Below are 26,373 nucleotides of genomic sequence, written 5' to 3' on the forward strand. Positions count from 1 at the left end.
TGGTTAATCTCTTCCTGCCCTCCTTCCCGCTTTCCCTCTGAGATTAAATTCTCTTGACAAGTCCCGCCCTTAAAAGTTACTACAGGCACGTGTGAAACAATTGATTCAAGAATGATGAGTGTGGTCCCTGAACGGCCAGAAGACAGTGGCTCGTGGTATGGAACCCAGAACCCTGACATCAGTTCTAACTAAGCCAACCAACTACAGAAAATACTGTAAATCAACGCACTGCACAGTTCCTACAGCGAATGAGACCACTTCCCTTCCAGATTCTCCCAAAACTGAAAATTCTGTGACTCTAATTAATCTAACACAATTAAAATGGGCTTCGTGGGATGAATGGGATAATAAAATTTCTCTCAGAATTCTTAAGATGGCAAAACATTTTCCTACATGAAAAAGAAAGAACCAGGTGGAAATAGGGGTTCTGAAGCAGACGTGTCTGCCAGGGCTCGCTCAGAACGCCACCTCCACGTGGCTCCACTGAGTCACCAGGTGTGGCCGGTGTCTGCGCAAACAGGAATGCCGCTGGCGGTCCTCGTGTTCCACTTCCCAGCGTGCTGTCTTTAACTTGGGCAGTTTCTTGGGCAAAGTCTAATGGTGGAGAACACACTGGTCATTCTTTGAGTCACATAAAGGGAATTAATATTGAAAAATAAATCCAACCAAGTTTGTTTAATGTTTCTCCACTCAGATTGCTGTCTATCATTATAAGAGCTTTATAATTACTTTTCTCAGAGAGTTTTTTCCCCTTTTCTAAAATCATTTTAAGATAATTGCAGATTAAACAGAGTTGTAAGAAATAATACAGAGGCTCCCTGTACTCCACTCAGTCCCCTGCAACGGTTGTATCTTGCACGACTAGAGTAGGATATCACAACCAGGAGACTTCATGGATACAGTCCACTGACCTTAATCAGATTTCACCACTTTATATGCACTAGGCAATAAAAAGAAAATGTACGGATATATGCGGCAGCCCGGATGGGTCCCAAGGGAATTATGTGCCAATTATGTAACCCAAAAGTTACATACTGTCTGAAAACATTTATAAAACATGCTTGCAAAGACAAAATTAGAGAGATAGAGAAAAGATTAGTGCTGCTGGTGTTAGGGAAGGGGGATAGAAGGAGGTGGCTGTGGCTATAAAATAGTAAGGGACCTTTGTAAAGAGGGTTTTTAATAGAACGTAAAAGTTGATATCCTGAGGTCACACATGACCATCTGAAATGGAAACATAGGGACATTTTAGTATAGTAACCTTTTAGAACAGAAAAGACTGACAAATCAAATATATGTATTTCTCTTCCTTTCCCCCTCTAAAGATGAGACTGGCATCCTAGAATATTCACTCTACTAAAAAATTATAAAAAGTTCAGCTTACTAAAGAAGAATAAAAAGGGTGTGGGGACTCACGTCTACTCTGAAAGTTAGAGACGTTACTGTTTCTTTAATAAATGCAAAAAGAAACACAATCTCTGAAAGTGTAAAAACATGAATACTTCTTTAGTAATTACATATTATTGGTCCTTTCAGAGACAGTGTATTTACTCTGTCCTTATAGTTTCCTTTGTTGCTTAATCCATAAACCAAGACAGCTCGCATGCCAGCTGTGCCAGCTGCAGCTAAGTTCATGTTCAACCTCGACTATCCAGAGAACCCTGTGTGGATTTGACCTCACATTTCTGCCTCAGGACTTCCCAACCTCTGCACAGGTGAGGCCAAATACAACTGGCCTCATTTGAATCTAGAGAAGTTGCCAAATGAACAATTTCCCGTGTTTCTTTAGGGCAAAGGCTGGTTCAGACAAGCTAACTATTTTGGCTTTAGACTGTTCACCAATTCATTGCCGCCTTAGGTCAGAACACTGAGCTGAAAGGAACTTTAAAAACAGCCTAAGTGTAAGAGCAGGATTGAGAGAGTTGTTCATCAAAGGAAGTTGCTAGAAGATGGCCTACGCCTGTTAAAAGCTGTTAAAACTTGAAGAAAAAATAACAGAAGTGTAATTTCATGGGAAACTGTGCTCATGGTTTTAAAACAGTCAAGTTGGGTTATGCTGTGAGGCATCAAAACCCGTCAAAAATACTAAGATTTTAGAGAACAGTGCAGCCAATTATTGACAAAACAGTCAGTGAAGTGTTCTGGTAGCCATGCCAGGTTGAAGACAGTAATGCACCTTGTACTTCCGGTGAAAAGGGATCCCTTCACAGTTTGTTCTTTCATTTTATATTTCTTTCTTCCCTTCGTCTCCCTTATTTCTTCTAATTCCCCCTTCCTCCCTCTCTTTCTGTTCTTCACTGCTTTCTTTTGGGTCACTACACTAAATAAAGGTAAATGAATTTCCATGACTTAAAATAGCTAATGTACCTTTAAAAGAGATTATTCTGTTCTTAGGATCAGGCCACTGTCTCAGAATTATTCAATTAAAAGTTTCCAAGTGAGTGAACAAAGGATATAAAATTGTGTTCTCTTCCCCATTTGAAAGTAACTGGTAACCACTGTTATAAAATAAGTTGACAATCAGTCTAGTAGTATTGTAATAATTATGCATTTAAAGGAGTTACATGTATATGGTATGATTATTAGTATTGTACTGATTTCATGTCAAGATCTTCAAAAGGATACCAAAAAAGGGGGAAGAAACTTTGCCAAATTTCATACAACTCAAGTTTCCGGTTTTAAAAGTTTTTAAGAGAAAAGGTATATACACACTCTACTTGTAATTTTTAAAGATTCTTTTGCTAATTGTGAAAAAAGATATTAATCCTTTAAAAAATGCGAAGGTAGTTACTCTAACACATAGGAGCTCTTTCATTATCTCTGAAATGATGGTACTTACATACATAAGAGGAGCTGACGGCCTGCATGGTAAGTATGTTTAAAATGGACAGTTTTAAGGTTGACTTCGGGCAGCATATTTTTTATTTCAAGTGTGGGTTTCTGAAATGAGTAGTTGTATTAATATATATGCATGTGGGTTTGTAAACAGACGAATACATATATTTTAATTACTTTTGCTAAAACTGGAAAGTAAGTATACATTAAATAATACTATTGACTAAAACTTCTTTACTCTCAATCTCATTTCTGCTATTTTGTTAATGGCATCCTTACAGCCTCTCAATCACTGAATTACAGGGCCTTCGCTGCTCTCTCTCTGTTACTGTAGATTCTGTTGCTGCTAAGTCTGGTCATCTTTACCCTGAGAGTATCTTTCATCAGACCCCTTTAATACATATAATTCCACTGCCACTACCCAGTCAAATCCTCCACTGCCTATTGTCTGGACAAGCGCTTCTCAAATTTTAAGGTCTATGTAAATCCCTGGAGCACTGGTCAAATGCAGATTCTGACTCAGTAGGTCTGGGGTCAGAACTGAGACTGCATTTCTAACTAAGTTCCAGGTGCTGCTGACACTGCCGGTCCTGAACCACAACTTGATGAGCAAGGAGGGAGAGCACAAATCTGTACTTTCCTAGGTTTCAGCCACACTGTACAGCTCACTGCACAGCTCTGTGTGGCTACTGAGTACTTGAAACAGTTGACTAAAGAATTGAATTTTTAATTTTAATTAGTTTGCATTTAAATGAAAAGACTAAAGAAGTATAAAATATTTTTCCATTACACAGAACTTTATTGTTTTGGTATAATTATATTTCATTTAATCACTGTATCATCTAAGATACAACTGTTGAACTGTAGTGTTTGGGTCAGGCACGCAAGTCATTGGAGTACACACAAACACATAACTGATCTGGCTACTGGTAATGAATTAATTTCAAAATTTTTATATACCAGTGTAACAGTGTGCTTATCTGAATATTTTATGCAGATAGCGGGCGGTACAGTAATACATAAGCCATAACTGGTAATTAAATTAGAATATCATTAAATATTTTGTATTTTAAAAAGTAGGCATGGAAAATTGTTTTTAATTTAAGGTGAAGGAATATTGCTGATGTTCCTGGACCTCTAATAATGATGATAAAAGGAATACAAATCAAAACTATCACTTTTAGGAACCTACTATATTCCTGTCTTAGGTCTATGAACAAATGACAAGACAGATACTATCACATTTTAGAAATGAAGATACAAACATATTAACAAATAATAGTAAAAGTTAGCAACAAAGAGAGCCTATTTTGACTCTGAGGATAAGACCTTTCCTTTCACAGCAGAATTTTCCTGCTGTGCCCTCTGCCTGGGATGCCCTTCCCTTTCTAGGTCTGGACCACTTCATTTGCTGCCATCTCAATAAAAAGTCTCCTTACCCCTCAGCCAGAATTAGGCTTTCTTCCTCTAAATACATGGTTAAAACAAATCACTTCCACCTCTTTCTCAGCACCTAGTATTTCTTTTTCTGTTATTCATAAAAATGACCATAATAGTTAATATTTGTTGAGTGCCTACTGGGTGCTATATACACTTATAATACGCGTATAACCTTCCTTTCTTAATACTTCTTACACTCTTGTGAGCAACCCTACTGTCAAACTCATTTTACAGATGAAAAGAGTGAGGCTTAGAAAGGTGAATTCGTCTGCCCAAGGTCAAAAGCAAGCAAAGTGCAGGGTCAGAGCACAAATTTACATGGTCTGACCCAAAGCTCATTATTTACTACCCTACTCCTTATGCCAATTCACCTTTCATCAAGTAAGGTTCTTTCTCCTGTTTATATTTTTATCTATGTCCCATCTTCTCCTACCGAATCTTATTAAATTCTGATATAGAATTTAGATTATTTATTTATGCAGACCTGGACTACCTTAATAACAGAAACTAATCCATTTAGAGAAATAAATACAGAAGGGCCTCATGTGGAAAAAGCAGGTGTTGCTGAAAAAAGATTTAAAAACTGCTATTTTTCTTTAGATTCATGTCTTAAATAGCCCATAATATAATTATTATTTTATGAAATATGCTTATGTCAAGTATATTTTAAAGCTTTTCGGTTCTGAGCATTAAGGAGAAAAAAATAAATTAATTTTTAATTAGAGGGTAGGAAAAAGCACCACCCTCTAATTTATTCTACATGTAAAAATTAACAAAGATTTGTAAGTGTCCACTTTCAGGAGGCAAAGAAACACTAAAATGTAAAAAGGCCTGGCCATAGAAACTGATGAAAGTATTGAGGATACAGAATTCAAAGAACTAAAAAGGCATATCAACCAAAGTACAAAAATACTTCATAAAATGGGGATTTGAAAACTGGCCAAAAAACAGAGGGCTTTTGAAAACGCGTTTTATTTGAAAAGAATTTCAAATGTCCAGAAGAGCTGCACAAATAGAAACAGTACAAAGAACACCCTTACACCCTTCGACCAGATCTATTAATTCACCAGGTTCACCCTTTGCCAACATGTTCATGAGTGAGAAATAAAGTATTCCCGTAAGCCATTGACACTTCGAGGCTGTTGTTGCTGAGATTTTGCATATTTTCAGTCTCTCTCATATATATATATATACATATATACGTATGTATATATTGTGTGTATATCTCTCTACACACAAGCACATGCATACATATGCATATATGTGTGTATTATATGTATAATGCACATAATTATACACACCTAATTTTTTTCTTAACCATGAGGGTAAGTTACATACATCATGGCTCTTTACCCCTAAACACTTTAGTACTTCCTAAGTGGAAGGATATTCTTTTACATGCCACGCTACAATGACCAAATTTAGGAAATTTAACATTGATTCAATAATCAACCATTTCATTCCAATTTTGTCTACTGACGTGGTTATATCCTTTATAGCTTTTTCCCCATTTCAGTGCAGGATACTGTGTAAGGTCAGGATTGTATTAAGTTTTCACAGCTGTTTATCACCTTTTAATTTGGAACTTTTTATCACTTCTATTTTTTTCACAGCAATGACATTTCTGAAGAATACAATTACACACACACACACCCCTCTTTTAAAAGAAAACTGTCCCTCCTTTTAGGTTTGTCTAACATTACCCATGGCCACACTCAGGTTATACATTCTCAGCCATAACACTACAAGGTGCTGTTTTGTCCTTTTGAAGGTATCACATTTGGAGTCACAAGGTCCATCTGATATCAATTCTTAGCACCAGTGGAGTTGTTTGATTTCACTACTGTGTAACTACTATTTTCCCCTTGCAATTAATAAGCGGTTTCAGGAGAACAACTTTAAAACCATGTCAATATGTAAATATTCTGCTCTTCATCAAAATTTTCCTCTAGATTTAGCATTTGATGATTCTAGTCTGATCTGGTCTTTACTAAAACAGATGCAAAATGCTGATTTCCCAAATCTGGCAGCCACTCTGCAGTTAGTCTCTCAGTTAAGCACTCAACCGACTCTAACAAGCTAAGAGCCCTCCTTTCTTCTGATTAAAAATGGTATAGACTCATGAATTACTTATTTTTCGATGGTTTGTAATTCATTACTGTATTTAATTATCTTGGCCTCAAGTACTTCCAGATCTGGCCAATGGGAGCCCCTTCAAGTTGGTTTCTTATGATGTGCTCCCTTCCTTTTGAACACTTCCTTATTTTCTGGTATAACATGTTCCAGGCTCATCTTGAACTTACCCTACTCCAGTCCTGAAATTAGTCATTTCTTAAAGGATCCTGGGTTCCTTTTAGTGGGGAGCAGTATATGGGCACTTAGATATGCTACTGGGGTGTCTGCTTCTTGGCTCTTTCAGTTGACAGAGCTATGGATACACACATGCAAACACACACACACACACAGCCTCACACAAATAATATCTACATACATACATATATACATGTGCACATATACCTTCATATACACATATACATATATTTTAGAAATGATGCATTCACAATACCTCCACCCCACAAAATCTTTCTTGGCTTCATTCTATTTTCTACGTCTCTGCTTTTTCATTGAGATTCTGAACCTCAACAACAGTCAACAACAATACATCTTAAAATTGTTTCAGAATTGTTTTGACTATACCCCTGAAACAATCAAACATCCTTTTAAAAGTTCAAGATTTGTTTGCAATTCTTTCCCAACCCAACTCCAACCTGCCAAACACTGAACACAAATAACTGTAGTCATAAGTTACTTGAATTGGTACTTTCTTTTCTTTTCCTTCAGCATGGATATATTCATGTGAACTACAAATACATTCATTTACTTCAGTTTGCTTGTAGTTTTAAGTTCTTTTTGCTTTCCCTATCTACTGATTTCTTTATATATTTTTTGAATGTGCAGACTATTAACATGCACCCAAAAGTAAAAATTACATTAAATGGTATGCTTAGAGCGCTGTCTGCCCCTCCCACCCTTTCCACCCAAATTTAGATAATGAAGTTCACTGATGTGTCCTTTATCTTTCCTTTGACTTCTGTAAAGATAAAGACATATATTTTAATTTCTCTTGTTTATACAGGACAGCATCCTATACATACTCCTGTGCACTCTGCTTTTTAAACACGATCCTATCTCCTAGAAATCACTCCACATTACCTAAGAGAGACATTTCTCATTCTTTCTGGCAGCAGCACAGTACGCCTTTGCATGTATGTACTGCAGTTTATTCAGTTGCCTGTGCTTAGAGATTAAGGTAGCTTCCAATACTTTCTAACTACAAGTAATACTACAATAAATACTGTGCATGTGCATTTTAATATTATTGGAGGTATATTTTATTGCCAGGTTCAAGAGTAAGTGCTTATGTAGAAATGCCAACTTTTTCCTCATATAGGTGTACCATTTTGCATAACCACCAGCAAATGTGTGAGAATGTGTTTTGAAACAGCAACAGTGTAATATCAAGCCTGAATTTTTGCTAATCTGGTGGGTGAAAAATTGTGTAGGCATAGTTGGTTTTATTTATTTATTTATTTTAAATAGCGTTGAGGTAGAATTTACATAGAGTAAAATGTACTTATCTTAGGTATATAGTTTGATAACTTTGCTTCACTCAAAGCCATAAAAGCTTCTTTTAGAATTTAACAGTTTTAGTTCTTATGTTTAGATCTATGATCCATTCAGAGTTAGCTTTTGAGTATGAGGTAGTTGAGATTTATTTTTATCTCACATAAATATTCCCCTGTAATATCATGTATTGTAACAAGCATCTTTCCCCACTGAAATGTCTGTGAACTTCTTTCAAATATCAAGTGACCCAAAGTGTGAGTCAATTTCCACCAATACAGATTGCTCTTAGCTCTAGGTTATTATACATGTAATTGAGTTTTGCATATTAATTTTATATCTTGCTAGTTTGTGAATTTTTCATTGAGTTAGTTTTATCATTGATTCTCTAAGGTTTTCTATTTCTTTTGTAATTCATATGGCCCTACTTGTTTTTCTAGTATAATTGCATTTGTGTGTGTGTGTGTACTATTTTTATCAGGTTTAGGCATAGCTTGCTTCATAAAAAGAATTTGGAAATTTCCTTTCATTATTATAGACGTACTTTGGGGATTGACTGCCAAAGGTTGGGTTAAATTCTCCTGTGAAACCATCTGGAATGCTCCTTTTCTTTAGGCTAGTTTCTTGATAACTTTATTTATTGTATGGATATAGGTCTGTTGAGCTTTCTATTTCTACTGAGGTGAGTTTTGGTAAACTATGTTTTCCTAAGAAAACTCTTTTCATTTAATAAGTGCATTAATCCCATTCATGTTAATTAGGACAATTATTATGTTTAGTCCCGACTCTGTGATATTGTTTTTTGTTGAAATTATTGAGTACTTACTGCATTTTATTCCATATGTCCTTGTTGCTTTAAAATATATTCTTTGGCCATTTAGGAGGGTTTGCATTTTCATTCTCTAGGTTACCTTTGTATTATTACTTTTTATAGTGCCTGAAATCCTCTCTATTTTTACCTTATCTTTTACTATTTGATGTCAGTTTTACACGGTACCCTATTACCCTTTACTTAAGAAGACAAGGATCATATTCTATTCCCCCCCTTTTTCCCTCCCTTATCCTCTTATTTTTTAAATAAATTGCATCTTTTTATTTTTGCCAGACATGTAATATTTTCACATTATCCTATTACCCATCAACTCTTATTTTAGTCTAAGCTATAACATATATAAAATGCTTACTGTTTGGAAATTCTTGACAAAGTTGCTGCAGTTATTTTTTAGTCGGGTGAAACCCTATGTCGCTGGACTCCTCAGGAATACTGCGTGTATGTGTACAGTACAAGCTGTTCTTCGATGGCCTGGACATCTGAATGTCAGCTTGGCCGTACACCGTATTTTTAGTTTACACTTTCTTGCCTTTAGTTTCTTGAAAACGTTGCTCTGCTACTGTCTTACTTTACATGTTCTGCTGAGAAGGCTGATGCTGGCCTGTGTAAGTTATTCGATCTTTCCACTTGGAGGCATGTGCACTTTTTTCTCTCTTTCTAAAGTCTAAGAGTTTTACTGGATATGTCCTAGAGTTGATCTCTTCAGGTCCACTCTTCCCAGTACCCAATAATAGATTCAGGTCTTCTTTCATTTCTGGAAAGTTTTCTTGGATTATAGTTCTAAATATTAGTGCTGTTCAGTTGCTTTCCTTACTTTAAGAAACTCCTTTATTTAATTCATTCTTATTTCTCTGGTTTTCAATGCCTTTTCATTTTAATACATTCTTCCTCAGGCAACTTGTAATCTAATATTTTTGTCTTTTCCTTTTCTTTCTTTCCTAAGTTTTATCAACTCTCATTTCATTTCTTCTAGGGTTTTGTGTGTGTGTTTTTGTCAAATTCTAGTCTTGGTATTTAAATTTCTGATTCTTAATGCCAAATGCTTTCTTGAGGATTATTTAATTGTTTGGGGTGCTATGGTTCAGTTTTTGTCAGCTTTGTGGTTGAAGTGTTTTGAAGAGGAACATACTTAATTCATATTGTCTGAGGAAAGCTTTATTTCATATTGTTTGATTTTTACAGTTGTTTTGTAATGATGGGGACAGATTGTTTTCCTATTCCTTTTTCTTTCGTAGAAAGAGTTCTCAGTTCAACAGCACCCTCTTCTGTGCAATTTCTCTTATGGATCATGTTGTTGATGGTTGTGGAGGGGGTAGATGGAGGAGGTCTGGTAAGTCTTGTTTCTCTTCATTTATGCCAGGTCCTTAATTTTCCCATCTTATGCCCTCCTTTCTCTCTCCTCTCTCTCTAAATTTTCATAAAAGTTTATGAGCCAAACTGATGACATTGCTGGGAAGAGATCTTAAATGCTCTGGAGAATCTCACACACACACACACGCACACACGCACGCACGCTCGCTCGCTCGCTCACTCACTCACTCACTCACTCACTCACTCACTCACATACACACACAAATATAAATGTTTTTTAAAGATTTCTTTACTTTCTATGTTTCAAGTCATTTTTTCTTTTTTCCGCTCTTGGTGCAACCGACCAGTCTTTCCGTTGAACGTGTTCACACAGGCCAGGGCTGGTGAGGGGTGTCCAATGTCCTCCTCTCTCTTCATTTCCTAGTCTCCCAGGGATATCACTCCTTCTGTTCTCCTGATTCTCCCCCACAAGCAACGTCTCTCCAGGTTGCCACTTCTGGTTGCACATACTTCCTCAGGTCCTGAGAACCACCAAGTCATCACATTGCTCAGTATATTGGCATCAATTGTTCCATTTTCTCTTTCTGGGGGTGACTTTATCTGTATTTCATCTGTTGCTCTGTTTTTCCCAGTTCTTTTTCAGCATTTTGAGACCTCACCTCCTCTGCTCTTTCTGTTCCAGGTTCCAGTGGCAGACAAGCTGTAGGACTTTGTTGGATTTTTAAAAAAACATTTTTATACATTTTTATATGTACTCTGAAGGCTGTGGTGATCTGTCACAGTCATATTGAAGGTATGGGTCCTGTGTGACTTTATTTCCACTATAGGTTTTATGTTTTCTGAGAGGAAAATGTTGGAAAGATTCATAACCAGGTGACTGCCACTGATCCCTAGGAATGTTCTCTTAACTTTCTACTCATCATTATTTTGTTTGTTATCTGTATATCTAGTTTATGATAACGTCATTGCAATTGTTTTGTAAGCTACCTAAAGTTCTTTGAAGGATGATGCAAATTGAAAATTTATTTTTACTTTTTATTATTAAAAAATAAAAGTAAAAAATGCTCTGCCTTGCAGGGTTATTTAATTTATTGTTTGTTTTGTTTTATGTTTAATAATATTAGGTATGAATAACAGAAGAAAAACGAAGAGAGAATGTAAAGAAGAGAAAAGAAATGAGAATGATTGTTTCCGTCTGTGGATTTGTAAGAGGAGTTCTACCATTTCTTAGAGCAGTGGAAGTGGTACTTCAGGACAGGTGCAGCCTCTGTTACATCCATACACTCTAGGATATTACACAGCATCTTTGCCTTGTAACTACACCTCCTATGTTTATGCACACACACAATACACATATATAATACATCACTTACTTGTTTCACATTCTGGAGTTCTTCTGTCAACTGTTTCCTTTTCCTTTCCGATTCAAATAATTTTTCCTATATTAAAAAACCACTGAATTAATAACTTATTATGAAGGTATCAATGAGTATCATTTTTAGGGCTCTGTTTCAAAGCTTATAAATTCCCCAGATATCCAACTGCTAAAATCTGAAATGTAGTTCCACCACATTTCTGGCTTTATCTATACCATTTTAAAGTAATTAGTGATTCACAGTAGAATTATGATGAAAATGTATTTTCTGTTCCTTTAATTAGCCATTTTTGTAAAGCTCCAAAATCTGTGGTCCAGAGTAAGTTAATCGGGTTCAAAATGTATGAATATTAACTAAATTTTGGGTAATAGCTATCATTGCCAGAGCTTCCAAATTGAGTATTATTACAACTTAGAAGTCTCTCATGCTATATTGAGTTGAATACTCAGTTGAAACAGTTGAATATCATTTTCCTAATTTAGCTTATTCTTGGAAGATCATCCATAAAAATGAAGACATTACTGGTGTAACCAAAATATGAAATGACAGTTCTTAAGACAGAACAATATTACGCATGCCAATCAAATATTATCATCTTTGAACTTAAAATTAAGTGAAGCATATACCCTAAAATGTTCACTTTTACCTATATCATAAATAAATCTACATGTTATTGATCAAATCAGAAACACTAAGAATAATTTAAGAGCCATTTTACTCTGAACTTGAACAGAAGAACTGCTTGAAAATTAAACTGAGTAGAAAATTCTCATGGCAACACAATAATGTTTGTAAGAAGCAATGTGCTTTCTGGTGTATTTCAGCTCATTCTTGTCTAAGAGAGAAAATGCAGGTATATGGAGATGAATATACTACAGCAATCTAATGAATCTGCCACAGACCAGGAACCAAGAAACTGCTGGCTGCCATGCTTTTATGCTCTGGCAAGTCACCTTCATTCTTTGTGTGCTAGTTTTTTGCATCTGTAAATGGAAAATACATCTATTTCCATTCATCTTTGCAAAGCGGTAGCAATGTGAAGGCCGTAGAAAGGCTTTAAGGTAAATAAAGCCCATGAAAATTTTAAAATATTTCTCACAAAATAAAATTAGACTATAGCATCAGATTACCTTGGTTTCATTTTTACTTGTTCCTTAAATCAGACATAAAGATATCACAGGGTAATGAGAAGCAGTGAGAGACCATTTACACACTCTATGAACTTCATTTAACAACTTCTATTTTTGTGTATGTGTATAAATCAAGTAGAAAAACTGAAAGTACAAACATTATCTCAAATAAAATATTTATTGCTTTGTATACTCTTTTATATAGCTAAACAAGAGGGTTCTCTGACAATAGATAGGTTTTGAGGTAAAGAAAATTTCAGATTATGTCACAGTGAAATATGTTCAGTTACATTTCATAGACTTTAAATATGAATTTTGATTTATTAAATAGCTCCTCAGGGGAGCTTGTTTAAATGTTACATGAATACAGTTTTAAATTACAATTTTAATAATCAATGCTGATATTCAAATAAACTGGAATATAGCACTAAATTCAGCAATGATAAACATTAAGGGAATGGAAAAGATCTGAGAGCCTCTGGAAATTCTGATGAACCATACAACTTAATGGTTTATGCAGAGACAAATATATAAAAATGCTGTCTTACTAAGGTCACCAGGAGTGGAGGTGTTTTCTAAGAGGATATGAGGAAACTATTGTCAATAGATGTTTAAAACTGACTTTATTTTTAAAACTAAATTTATAACTCTTAATTGTTACACCACAAAATGTGGATAGTGGTTTCAAAGTTGTAATAAGAAGTGTATAAAATACTCTTTTAGTAATGGAATGATGCTCATAAAAATTTGGAAGAAACATGAATTGGTAAAGCCTTTTGAAAGGGAATTTGTTATTAGTCTATATTTTTGAGAAAACAATTCCACTTTTAGAAATTTATTCAATTTGTATTTTTACAACCATGCACAGATACTACAAAACTATTTATGATGGAATTATTTTTAATAATGTAAAACTGAAAATAGCCTAACTGTTCATCATTAAAAAACTGGCTAACTAACTTAGAACAGAACCATGTGATGATAAGAGAGCCAAGAAAAAGGATTTGGCCTATTTGTATATATTAACTGGAAAAGTAGCCCAAGATATAATGCTGACAAGGAGAAAAAAGAAGGGAAGTTGTAAAAAAGTGTACAATGTATTAAATGACTTTGCAAAAGTTAAAAAATATATAGTTCATATATATTTACATTCATTTTAAAAAAATATAATTGGTTATGTATAAAAAGTCTACAAAAAGATAAAATACATTTAACAATGGCTTCCTCTAGAGGCTGGAATTTAAAACTAAGGTAGCATGGAAATTTCTTTTTATGGGTGCAATAATTTTGCTTTAATAAAAATTAAATAAATAATAGAATTTCACATTTAAGAAAATAATTAAAATATATTCCTATTTTGAATTAATGGTAAATCAAGTGGTTATGCTGCTTTTCTTGAAGATTTGAGAAATATAATGGCTTTCTATAAAAATTTGTATATAATTTAAATTTAATATTCTTCTAAACACTGAATGAAAACATGAAGAGAATCAAAATCTTAAAGTATATTTGGGATATATTGTGTGTTTTTTCTTCCCTCAGATCATATTGCCTTAATTCCAAATTATGTTAGCATAACAAGATGGCCCTGAAGATGCCCATGAACGCGGTAGAAAATGTATTTTCCAATGAACGTCTGAGGACCCAGACTGTCATGGCCTTGCTCTGTTGGCTTCTCACCCTTGCCACCAATGTGAGAAAGAAAAGGGGGTGAGCAGGAGCCAAACTAGAAGGTACGAGTAAAAACCACTGTTCACACTGAATCTTACAGGGATATTGTGAAATATAAATAAAAAGCATGTGAACTAAAACATTAACTCGCTAAAGATCAACTGAAGAAATACATATAAAATTCTTTGATGTTAATATCCCATATCAAATTAATATTAAGCTATTTGAAATTAATATTCTTTAAATAATAATAAAACTAAGTCCCAATACTTCAGAATTCAACACAAGATCATTTTCTTTTCTTTTTTCTAAAGAAAATGTAAGAAAGCTAAGTTGGACATTACCTTCAGTGCATTCACTTGTTCCAAGGCATCATTTCTTTCACGCTTAAGCCTTTCCACGTCAGCTGCTTCTAAGGACTCACAGGCAATAAGCTGTTGACATTAAAATAGAAGAGAAAATGATGCTAATTATGAGAATTATCACAGAGATGCTTTTACACAAGGCTTAGGAGCCATCTGATCAGGTGAAAGACAACGTTAAAATAACCTGGGGAAACTCCACTCACGCTCACTCACTCTTACACTGTTGTTACTTACAACAGAATTTAGATGATTATCAGGTATATATACTGTTGTCATCTTTGTGATTCTTAACAATATAATTTTCCTTAAAAGTCCAAATCCCAAGACTGTGTTTGTAATGTTAAGAAAACGTTATGAGCTATTAACATAAACTATTCCCTAAAGACATCCACTCCAAGCACATGGTTTCCAAGGCTAACAAAATGCTGGGCATTATAAACCGAGACTGTTTACGTAAACCCAGTGAAGTACATTAACTGACCATGTGTCTTGTTTTAATTAAACACAATGTAATATAACAGTCAAGTGGCTTAAAGAGATTCCTGCACAGAAACTGTGTCTTGAAAATAATATTATTAATTCATGCACAAGTGAGTAACAACAAGAAATAGCCAAGCTGACAATCTCTCTTACTTTTGACAGTTAACTGCAAGGTAGATAACAAGGACAATCTTATCAAAGACAAAAATCCAGGTCTAATTACAGCTATCTTCTATGCAGAAGTTATAACAGAACTAACATTAACATGTAGAAAATATGATTTAAAGGATTAAGTAGAGAGGGCAATTGAGTGCAGAGTAGAAAAAGATCATACAAGTAATATCAACCATGCACTGGGAAGTTACTATGTGCAGATACCTTGCTAAGGACTATATGTATTCAATATTAAATCCTTACTATAACCTTGTTTCCATTTATAGGTTAGGAAATGGGCTCAAAAGGTTAGTAACTTACCTAAGGTTTCACGGCCCTCCCAAGATTCTCACAGAGGTCTGATGTTAGTTTGTGATTTTTACTAACTACTCAACAAAAGGCATGGTGGATATTAATAAAACTCAGATTTGCTTTCCAAATCCTAGAACAGCAGAGGTAGGGACCATTCTTCATATATGGGGGGAGAAACAGTTTTCCTAAACATTAGTGGTTCCTTTTACCCTGACATGTTTGCTTTTGTGTATTTATACGGCTATTGTCCATAGTTGACACCATCTCACGTTCCTCACCTGTCTGTTAGTCTACTCTTTTGTAAGTACTCAAACACATGCTCATAGAATTCATAAGTGCTCTTATCACTTGATGCTCACCTCTTGAGCAGAAAAAATCCTATTTATAATTCAAAACTCACTCAAATGCCAACTCTGTCATAAATGTTTAAGCTCTTTTATTATCATGGCCTTATCACACAAAAGGCACTTTTAAACTGCGATTATTTGTGTACATAACTTTCCTTACACTAAACTCTAAATTCCTTGAGGGGCAGGCTGGAGTTTTACTTATCTTTTTCTTTCAATTACAGTGTGCATTCAAAATGATTTTGTATTAGTTTCATGTGTACAGTATATTGGTTAGAGTTTTATTTATCTTAGTAACATGTACTGAAGCACCTAACACAACGCTATGTACATGGTCGTTGCTCGATATATATTTAATATTCTACAGATGAGTATATAGTGAAGTGGCTGTAGATTATTTACCACTACACACAGTGAGAATATCATTTATTTCATGACCCCAGCATAAGTGAAACATTGCTCACTCTTATCACACACGGTTCACTTTGGTATTTTCCATTCTATTCTGTTTCACTTGTTGAAAGTGGTTGCGATCCACTAACTTGATTTAGCAAGAACCCAAGTCATGAAAAGTCTATGTTAGGGAATTTAGAGTGTTCTCTCTGTAATTTTAAGATAATCCATTTATGGATTAATGTGGTAAGCCCATCATATTAAGGTGAACTTGAGTCTGCTGTTCTAAGTTTACAATACTGCTAAATGTAGGTTCCAACCTTGCCTTTTCTGTGTGTAACCTTGGACCAGCAGCAGGTATAGCAATATGTAAATTTTTCACATACCAATGATGATTAGAATCACAGTAATATAATTTTATCTTTGGTTCTAAATGCCATATTATTCCAAAACCAAACTTTTTTTGTCAACTGAACAAAAGTAGGACTGACTTATAATGACTCAGCAATTCTCCCTTCCTTCCTAAAAGATGGTATCTCAAGAAATCTTATGAGTCAGACGAAATGATAAGCAAAAGAAGCTAGTTACAAAAGAGTACATATTGCGTGATTCTATTTATTATGAAGTTCAAGAATAGGCAAAACTAACCTACGCTGATAAAAATCAGTATAGTGGCCAACTAGAAAATTGGCACGAAGCCGCCTTTTAAGTGATTACACGAGACATTAACAGAAATTCATCAAGCTGTACATTTGAAATTTTTGTACTTTATGCATGTACTTTTACTTTATGCATGTACATTTTGTACTTTATGCATGTACTTTTTGTACTTTATGTGTGTTCATTATGCATTAAGTGAAAATATTAAAAAAAATAAATTATGGAAAAGACCACCCTAAAAATGGAAACATATGAGTAAAATAAGCATCCCTAACAGACGGATTGTAAAATCTGACTCTTGCTTATGACAAAATGGTTGAGGAGGTAACCATAGTGGAATTTCCCCACCTTCACAGACTGTCAGCATCCTCAACCACAGATCAATCGATAAACTTCAGATGAGGTATACTGTTTTTTAACTCAAAAAAACAATTGGGAATTATACTACAAAATAATAAAATATTTTTTGTTTCTGGTGACCTGCTTGACAAGCAATGATTTTTATAGTATTTTCCCAATTGTGGTGCATGACCCATTATTGAACTGTAGGATCAAATATTTACTGACATAGAATTGAATATTAAATAAGAATGCCATGATGTAGAAAAGGTAAGTGATGCTTTGAGACTTTTGCTCCAAGTCTACATGTGAGTGTGGTGAAGTAAAATGTATTCTTATTGTGGATTCCTGTGGGAATAAATAGGAAAGCCAACATTTTGTGGGGATATCTTCTGTGTGCTGAAAGGTACAATACAACAAAGGAAATCTTATAAATTAATACAATGACTGTTGCCCAACATTTTGATCTGAAGCTACAAACAGCAAATTACTGGCATGCAGAAGACCTTGCACAATTACCATCAGCACTTTGCTTTTGCTGTTAAAGTATCACAGACTGAACACAATCTTATCTGCCCTAAAATCATCTTGGTGAGAAGGAAGTAAATTGCTAATATGGAGCATGAGTATTTCTTTGCAGCTGCTATGAAAGCTTCGCATGCTCATACAAAATACTCTGAATGCCCTACTTCACTTGCATGCCTTCCCTGAGCAAGCGTGGGTACAGTAGCTTTGAGGACTGTGTGGCAGTAAGAAAGCAATGGAGGAGATCAAGGCAAAATTTTACTTTTGATTTTAAATTAATCTACATTTTATATATTTATCCAAGAAGCATGTTTTATTTGCATAATTTATAAAACCAGTGAAAAATGAAAAAAAGCACACATACATGACACATGACATTGCAGACTTATGATTTAAGTACAATCAAGACAATTCTGTAGGGTATACTCTACCTGTGAATCTAATATTTTGGAAATTTCACATGCACCAACGTTTACTTCATCCAACTGCAAGCAAAACAAATTTCGGGCAACCTGGACAAAATCTAAAATGAAACACATTTCAGTAAGAACATACTTCGCCTCATCTAAATAAATCTCATCTTTTTCTATATGAAGTTGAAACTGTACTAAAACTAATGCTTAAAATTTAACTTAATAAATTGCCTTAAGATAGTATTAAGTGAAGTGACAGAAAGATATAAGTTCAAATAAAAAGTAAGATATAAGTTCAAATAAAAGTAAGATTAACTTCACTTCACTTTGCTGAAGTTAATAAATCAGTTAAGAAAATCAGAAAGCAAATATACACCTATTCCTCCAACTCCTAAATTGTAAGTAGGACTTTTTCTGAAACATGACAATATTATGATTTACAGTTTTTCTAGCTGGAACTGAAGATTTAATAATAACAATAGCAGCAGCTAATGTTTATTGTAAAGCCTCCATGTAGCTGGATTGCCTGAGAGGGGGCAGGGAACAGCATATATAATTGCTCCTTCTACAGGTGTCCAACAATCCTGTTTTAAATGCCCTGTCTACCCCCAGCCTTCAGAAGTACCTGGTGATTTGGGTCCTTTTCAGGGAAAAATCAGCTGTTCCTCACTGGATTCCCCTATCTCTTCAGACTCTTGGGTTCTTCCACCTGCCTCTGCTCACTAATTCATTTACTTTCTGTCCTTATATATTGTGGGTTAGTATACATGCACTTCTGTTTCTTGGCTCTTATTATTTTGAAGTGATTTTCAAGAGGAGAGGGGAGCAAATGTATCTTTTTTTCCATCACTTCAAAACCAAGAACTGAATTTCTGTTTTTGGCAATGCAGATACTTTTTAAAATGATGCAATGCTGCATCTGCTGCATAAGAGAAAAAATTAAATATGAAATGCTGTCAAAGGTACAAAACACTGACATGTAAAAAAAATCTCTGGAGAACAACTACTGATACATATCCAAAGTTCAAACCACTTGTGGGCATTTACCCTAAGTAAAAAAACCAAATGCTACGATATTAAATATAGATTTATTTATAATGTCACCTCCTGAGAAACCATCAAAATTCCCAATAGTGGAAAGGCTTAATATTACAGTATGTCAACTAAGTATGTCAACATCATGCTACCTTTAGTCAGAATAATTACATAGCATCATAAAAACATTTACCGTATCACATTAGCAAAACAGGATTAAAATTTCACCGTAGTGGAATCAGCACTTCTATATTTTGTACTTTCTTGTTATTACTAACGCAATCTTTAGGCAATAAATAAAAAATGAAAAAGAATATGATAGAACGACAATATTTTAGAGCCAAAAGATTCTAAGAAAGTTCTTTCTGCTGACTAGCAGTAATTCTAGCAGAGCTTTTAGAGTACCGACCTGGGAATTTGAAACAGATGCGGTCTTTTTTCTCTCCTAAAGAGGAACTCTTTATGAAAATAAGTCACAATAACTCTTCAAATAAGTTTCTGTGAAGATATAACTCAGTGATTTTCAACCTTTTTCATCTCGTGGCACACAAACTAACTAAAATTCTGCGGCACACCAAAAAATATATTTTTTGCCAATCTGACAAAAAAATAGGTATAATTTTGATTCATTCACACTGGGGGCTATTGTTGTGCTGGCTGCTGCCATTTTCTACTTTGACAGTCTAAGGGAAAAGAGGCCAGTGCCCTGATTAAGCAGTCGGGTGCTGCGTGTTTTACAGATTCCTGTGGCGCACCAACATGCCAGAGAACACAGGCTGAAAATCGCTGAGATAACACACCATATCTAATGTTACCTCCAAAAGACACTGTCCCCTTCGGGTCTACTGGCACTTGCTGTCTCAGGGCTTGGTGTTGCTCCTTTGTGGGCTCAATACCGAGATAATTTAGAGCCTGGAAGGAAAAGGACTCACATGAAGCAATTTTTCAAATCTCCAAAGAACAAAACTTCTCATTAGTACTTTATTCTACAACCCAGTGAAAAGATCAATATTGGGAACAGTGACCAGAATTAGATGCCCAAAGAAAGTCTGCTGACTATTTATGGATTAATTTTCTATAAAATACTAACTTTCTGATTCTACCACCACCTCAGTTCCCCCCCAAGGCTAGCACTTCAGCTGATCCTAACTCTATAAGCACAGCCTTAGAACCAAAACTCAAATTCTTTCCTAGTTTAAAATACGTGGTATGGAAGAAGAAAACCAGCAAGTAAATCCTAATAAATCTAATTCAACATTAATTTCTAGAAGCAGCACTCGAAAGAATATTTTGTTAATATCTTGTACTTGAGACCCAAAATAAAGTGGATGAAAACTGAATTAAATACAAAATACTCTAATTTTTTGGCTCGTTTGTGAGCAGGCTCACAGAAACAGTGAACTAAAAGCTTTCTCTAGAAAGCTGCTCTCCACCGTCTCCATTTAGCAACCATAGCTGGTCAACAATTCAGGGGCTGCGAGCTGAATCCCAACGCCCACTCTCTCCTTGGTCTTGACTAGCAGAACGGCAGTACCCAGCTAGAAACACTGTCACCCAGCCAACAGGTGTTCACCCATTCCCCCTTTGCTACTCGACGAGGCCCTGTGACCGCGCACTGGCCAGGAAGATACAGGCAGAGTGCTGTCAGGGACGCCTGGGGAGTCTCCCAAAGGCAGTGGGGAGCACTTCCTGTCCCCTTTCCTCCTCCCTTTGGGCTTAATTAAAAGAAAAGGAAAGGAAGCCGAATGGGAGGAAGGGAGGGAGGGAGGGAGGGAGGTGGATGGACTGCTGGAATTCAAGTAGTCATCCTGGTTCATGAGTGACCTTAGTAACGATGGTGGAACAGAAAGAAGACAGTTGGAAAGAAATAAATTTATAGCAAAACCTAATCATAGCCAATGCACAGGGCCTGACTGGATGCCCTATTGCTGAATTCTGGCAAGAACATATTCTGTGTCAATCATATCAAGACTAAAACACAGGCAAAGTTTAACACTGGTAATTGTCCTTTATAAATTTCTTCCTCCTTTGGAATCTGTTCAGCCATTCATCATTTCACTTACCAAATATTTACTTAGTGCTTACTATTTATCAGGCAAAGGGACCCCCAAACAAGATACAGTTGCTGCTACTGTCTTCAGTGTGAGGATAACATGTAAATAAATGTAATTAGGGTAATATGCAATTTAACAGAAGTGTATACAGGATACACTATGGCCAAAACAGACTGGTTAATGTACAGGTGGCTGGGCACAGTGAGGGAAGGAGACCAGAGGAAGGGGGAACATCAGGAAAGATTCCTTCAAATGTGACTCCAGGGATTCACTTAGCATTATCTATCTTGTCTAAAGAGTCATAAATATTTGCCTTGAATAACAAGGAATAAATGATTCTTAACTTTTGGTGTTCTTTGCCTTCAGTCATAAAAATTTTCCAAATTTTCCAAAAAATAAAAATAAAGAGAATAATACAAAGAACACCATGTACTCGCTATCATTAAATACTCACTGATATTTGTTTGAAATTTACATGAATTTTAATTTATTTATTTTTAAATTATGTATGTGTATTGATTTCAGAGAGAGGAAGGAAGAGGAGGAGAGAGAGAGGAATATCAGTGATGAGAGAGTCACTGATTGGCTGCCTCCTGCACGCCCCCTACTGGGGATCAAGCCCGAAACCTGGGCATGTGCCCTGACCGGGAATCAGACCACCATCTCCTGGATCCTAGGTCGATGCTCAACCGCTGAGCCACGCCGGCAAAGCAAAATTTATATATATTTAAAATAAATTTATTGGGGGTGACACTGGTTAATAGGATCAAATAAGTTTCAAGTGTACATTTCTATGATATATATATTTTTAAGAATAAACATTAATAACTTAGTTGAAAGCTTTCTCCATTGTTCCTCAACAAGACAGAACGAAGGTTAGTGTATCCCTCCTGTCCATGCTTTGATTCGATTACATGTATCCCCTAATAATATGTGCTCTTGTGCAACTAAAATTGTACATGAGTAGTACTGTACAATAAGATGATCTTGCAAATTATTTTAATTTTTACCTCAATGTTATGATTTCACAATTGCTCAATACTGTTTGCAAAACTAGTTCAATTATTTTAACTTGAAATGGTATCCAACTGTCTAAAGAAATTATAATTTGTTACCCATTCCTTGATTGATGGGTTTTTACAATTACTCCAATTTGGGTTTTATTACAAGACATTATATATGTCTCCTTGTATATATGTGTGAAAATTTCTCTACAGTATATCCCTAGAAGAAGAAATGTGGAGTCACAGGGTTTATAAAGTCAACTTTATTAGCTATTGTGAAACACCTCCCCAGGCTAGTTGGACCGAGCAAGTTATACACAGCACTAGTGCACAATAAGCACTCCTATTTTCTACAGTCTTAACAGCATTTTATGCTTTCACACTTTAATTTTTGTCAATATGTTGTATATGAAACAGAATATTTTGTATTAATTTGAAGTCCCCTAATTACAAGTGAGATTCAATTTCTTGTCCATGTTGATCAGCAATATTTTTGACTCACAAAATTACTTAGCAATATTTTAAAAATTTTCATACACAGAGTTTTAACAAGTAATTTTTATTAGTGATTTCTAATTTTGTGAAAACCAAAAATATCTCCAGACATTGCCAAATATCCCCTGAGGCAAAACTCCACATCCCTGTCCTTGAGAACTACTGTTCCAGGGACAAACACTATTAACAGCTTTGTTTATGATTTTTCTGATATTTTTCCTATGAATATAGCACCTATATATAAAACAATATATAAATTATGGGTTTTTTTTTGAAAAATTAAATTATACTATACAGAGTGTTCTATGTTTTTAAAAACTATCAATATATCACAGCTTTCTATTCTGTAGATTTTAAATCTTTTGTATGCTTTAAAAATTTTTTATAATAGTATATTAAAGTTTAGCATTTAAGTATATTTATATCATATTTTGAATGTAATAAAACATTGCAAAAGGCCCTTCTGAACTTCTCCCAGAGGTAACAACTGTCATCTATTTGGTTTAATATTCCCAAACATTTTATTATATAACATTTGATGTATACTAAAACAAGCTGGAGAAGAAAAATAAAATACAAACTAACCAAATAAATATAATCAAACCAAAGAATACAATCAAGAGGGGAGAAAAGAAGTGATAAAAATAGCAAAAACATTTTAAATAAGATGATAAAAATACATCGAAATGCATTATAATGAGACTGTAAAATATGAGGAGCAACGGGCACTCTTACATAACAGTAGTGAGGATGAAATTGATAAAACTACTTCAGAAAACAATTTAGCAATCCAACAACTACTTTCTGAGCATATATTATGAGCCAACCATTTTTCTGGGACCGGGAGAAACAAGTAAAAATTTGGCAACACCTCAAATAAAGCTGCAGGTAAACAAACTCCTTGACTTCATAATATTTTCATAATTAAATTTGAAAAAGCATGTAAATGGTAAACTCAAGGTGTAGAATACAGTTACCTCTTAGGGAGAGGGAAGGTATATATGATCAAGAAGAAACACAGGCAATTTCAAAAGTTCTCATTCTTAGCTGGGTGGTAGGTACATGTATTTTTCACTCTTTAAACTGCACAAGTAAAATATAATCATTTTGTGTATAATTGGTAAAGATATAAAAACAATTTTATAAAAGTAATGCAAATAAAATACCTATCACAGAAGGTACTCAGTATGTGGTGATTCTTATTATATCAGGTAATAATAAAGTTGCAAAATGCAATTAACTACAGTGTAAATTGATCTAGTGCTAAACTTCGTAATAGGTGAAAGTTTTGTTGCATGTGAAATTTATTCTAGATGAATACAGCATGTCAGTGAGGCAAGCTTATGAATTTAAATCGGAAGTAATTTATTTTTGATCAAAAGGTAGATTCTAATAATTTATTGAATAATGTCATCTTTTAGCCTTAAAATGCAAATGTATTAATTGGACAATACCTGTCCTTAATTTTTTCTGGTGTCTGAATGATGAATTTAAAAAATGTCACTTGTATAATGTTAGTCACATACTTCCCAGCCTAATAACAAAGAATATCTCATTAACTATCATCAGACATTGAGTGTGCATTGCTCACTACAGCTTTCTTCAAATGTTACAGAAATGGTAAGAGGTAAAAGTAAATACCAGTGAAATGGCATCTGTATCCCAAAGCATCTTTCCCAGGTACAAAAATATAGATAGTATAGAGGTGTTGTCAAACCAACTAATACATTGTGTATCTATTTGCTATGTTTACCATACTTACTTCTAAGTTTAACTTTTTAGGATCAAATGAGACACATAGTACTTATAAAAATACTTTGAAAAAATACGTCACTAAATAACTATGGTGAAATTATTTTAAAATATCTGCATATAAAAACCATTCTCAGAGTATTCATGAGAGGCAATCATTTTTTCAGACAATGAGTTAAAAAATAACTAGTTCAGTGTTAGAAATCACTTTTCAAGAGATTCTGATATAAAACTGTCTAGGCAGACAAGAAAAACAAAAAGGATTTCATGAGGACAATGCCATTCATGTATACGCCTTGACAGGTACTGCCCTTCATCAAATTGTAACCTCTCTGCCTTTCTTCAAAATTGGACTGAGTAGGGCAATTAATTAATACCCACATAATCGGTCAATACCTTTTCCTTGTGAAATCTCATTACAGCATCAATTTTCTAGATACTATATGCAATATATTTATAGAAGATAAAGATATACTTTTACTACATTTTAACTTTTTTACATTTTAAATTTGTGATCACATTGTCCTTGTTTATTACTGGATAGGAAATATGTTAAAAGTATAATAGATGATAAAGTTGAATTTGTCTACAAAGCAGCAATTAAAATAGGACCCATTTTAAGTTAAAATGATTCAGATATTACTATAGCAATAGCTAACTATACAAAAAAGGAAGAGCAGCTTAGGAAATATTTGGGCTCAGTGGCTGAGCGTCGACCCATGAACCAGGAGATCATGGTTGGATTCCCCATCAGGGCACATACCCAGTTGCAGCCTAGATCCCCAGTATGGGCATGCAGGAGGCAGCCCATCAATGACTCTCTCTCATCATTGTTTCTCTCTCTCTTCCTCTCCCTCTCTCTGAAATCAATAAAAACATTAAAATAATAATAATAATAAGACATTGCATATTTTTGCTGTCAGCTCCCAAGTAACCTTACAAGAACCAGTTTTAAAATGCATCTTAAGTTTCTTTTACATACAAAAGCTCTCAATGTTTTACTCTCCCCAGGGCAAGTTTTTTGTGCCTTAGTACATTGCTACCATCTTCTTAGTAGTTAGTATCTCACTACTTTGTATTTTAAGGTTAGTTTCCCTTTACTTTTTAAAAAAAGTTGAACAAATGTAGTATTACTTGCACTCATTGCTCTTACACATGAAGTATAAGTGTAAACCTTGTCATAATTGATTCCATGCTTCCTTGGATTCTACATTGTAAAACATCACATTTGTCTTATTTGTCACAGGAGGAAACAGATTAATTTGAATGTCATTTTAGTGACAAAAGTTTTCATTTCTATTCTGTACTAGTGAACAATATGAACTGCCCAACTCAAACATGAGTAAGTTCATTTAAATCCAAACTGCCATTCATTTAATTGCATAAAAATAACTCTTCAAGAAACTAATGGCTCCAGTCCTTTACCCTCTCCAAAAACCAGACTCCTCCCTTGCTGTTGTTTCATGGAAGAAAAACAGACATGTGAAGTATTTACCATTTCCAGTTTCTCTGCCTTAAGGCGAACGGAGGGATTTAGGGAAATCTTCTTTCCTTGTGGTCCATAATTATCAGTCCAGACAGGGGCAGTTTCTAAGAGACAACAGGGTGCACATTAATTGGAAATTTAATTGGAATAGAAATTTTCATTTGACAGGATGTGTCCTGAACTCCTGCTGTTCAAAAATTACTCTGGTTAATCAGTTGGCAGTTTTCAGTTTTGTTTTCATGTTTTTTTCCTTTAAATCTAAAAGGTATCATACAAACCAGCTTCACCTGAGCCCTAAAATATATGCTATAAAAGAGTGGTCGATTATGCATTAAGTCCCA

The 26,373-nt window shown here is 34.7% G+C and overlaps 1 protein-coding gene across 2 annotated transcripts in view; it reads right to left on the reverse strand.

Annotated features, from left to right (window-relative positions):
• STXBP4 (syntaxin binding protein 4) overlaps positions 1-26,373 on the reverse strand; it is a 117,691-nt gene that overhangs the window by 70,444 nt on the left and 20,874 nt on the right. For both annotated transcript variants that reach the window (XM_081116051.1, XM_081116050.1), the window contains exons 4-8: positions 26,042-26,136; positions 20,057-20,153; positions 18,225-18,316; positions 14,564-14,653; positions 11,416-11,481 (exon numbers count right to left, since the gene is read on the reverse strand). In XM_081116051.1, coding sequence (XP_080972177.1) covers positions 11,416-11,481; positions 14,564-14,653; positions 18,225-18,316; positions 20,057-20,153; positions 26,042-26,136 — 440 coding nt within the window. The remainder of the gene's footprint in view (positions 1-11,415; positions 11,482-14,563; positions 14,654-18,224; positions 18,317-20,056; positions 20,154-26,041; positions 26,137-26,373) is intronic.

Source organism: Miniopterus schreibersii, assembly GCF_964146895.1.
Source record: "Miniopterus schreibersii genome assembly, chromosome: 16".
In the NCBI taxonomy this organism is placed as follows: Eukaryota; Metazoa; Chordata; class Mammalia; order Chiroptera; family Miniopteridae; genus Miniopterus; species Miniopterus schreibersii.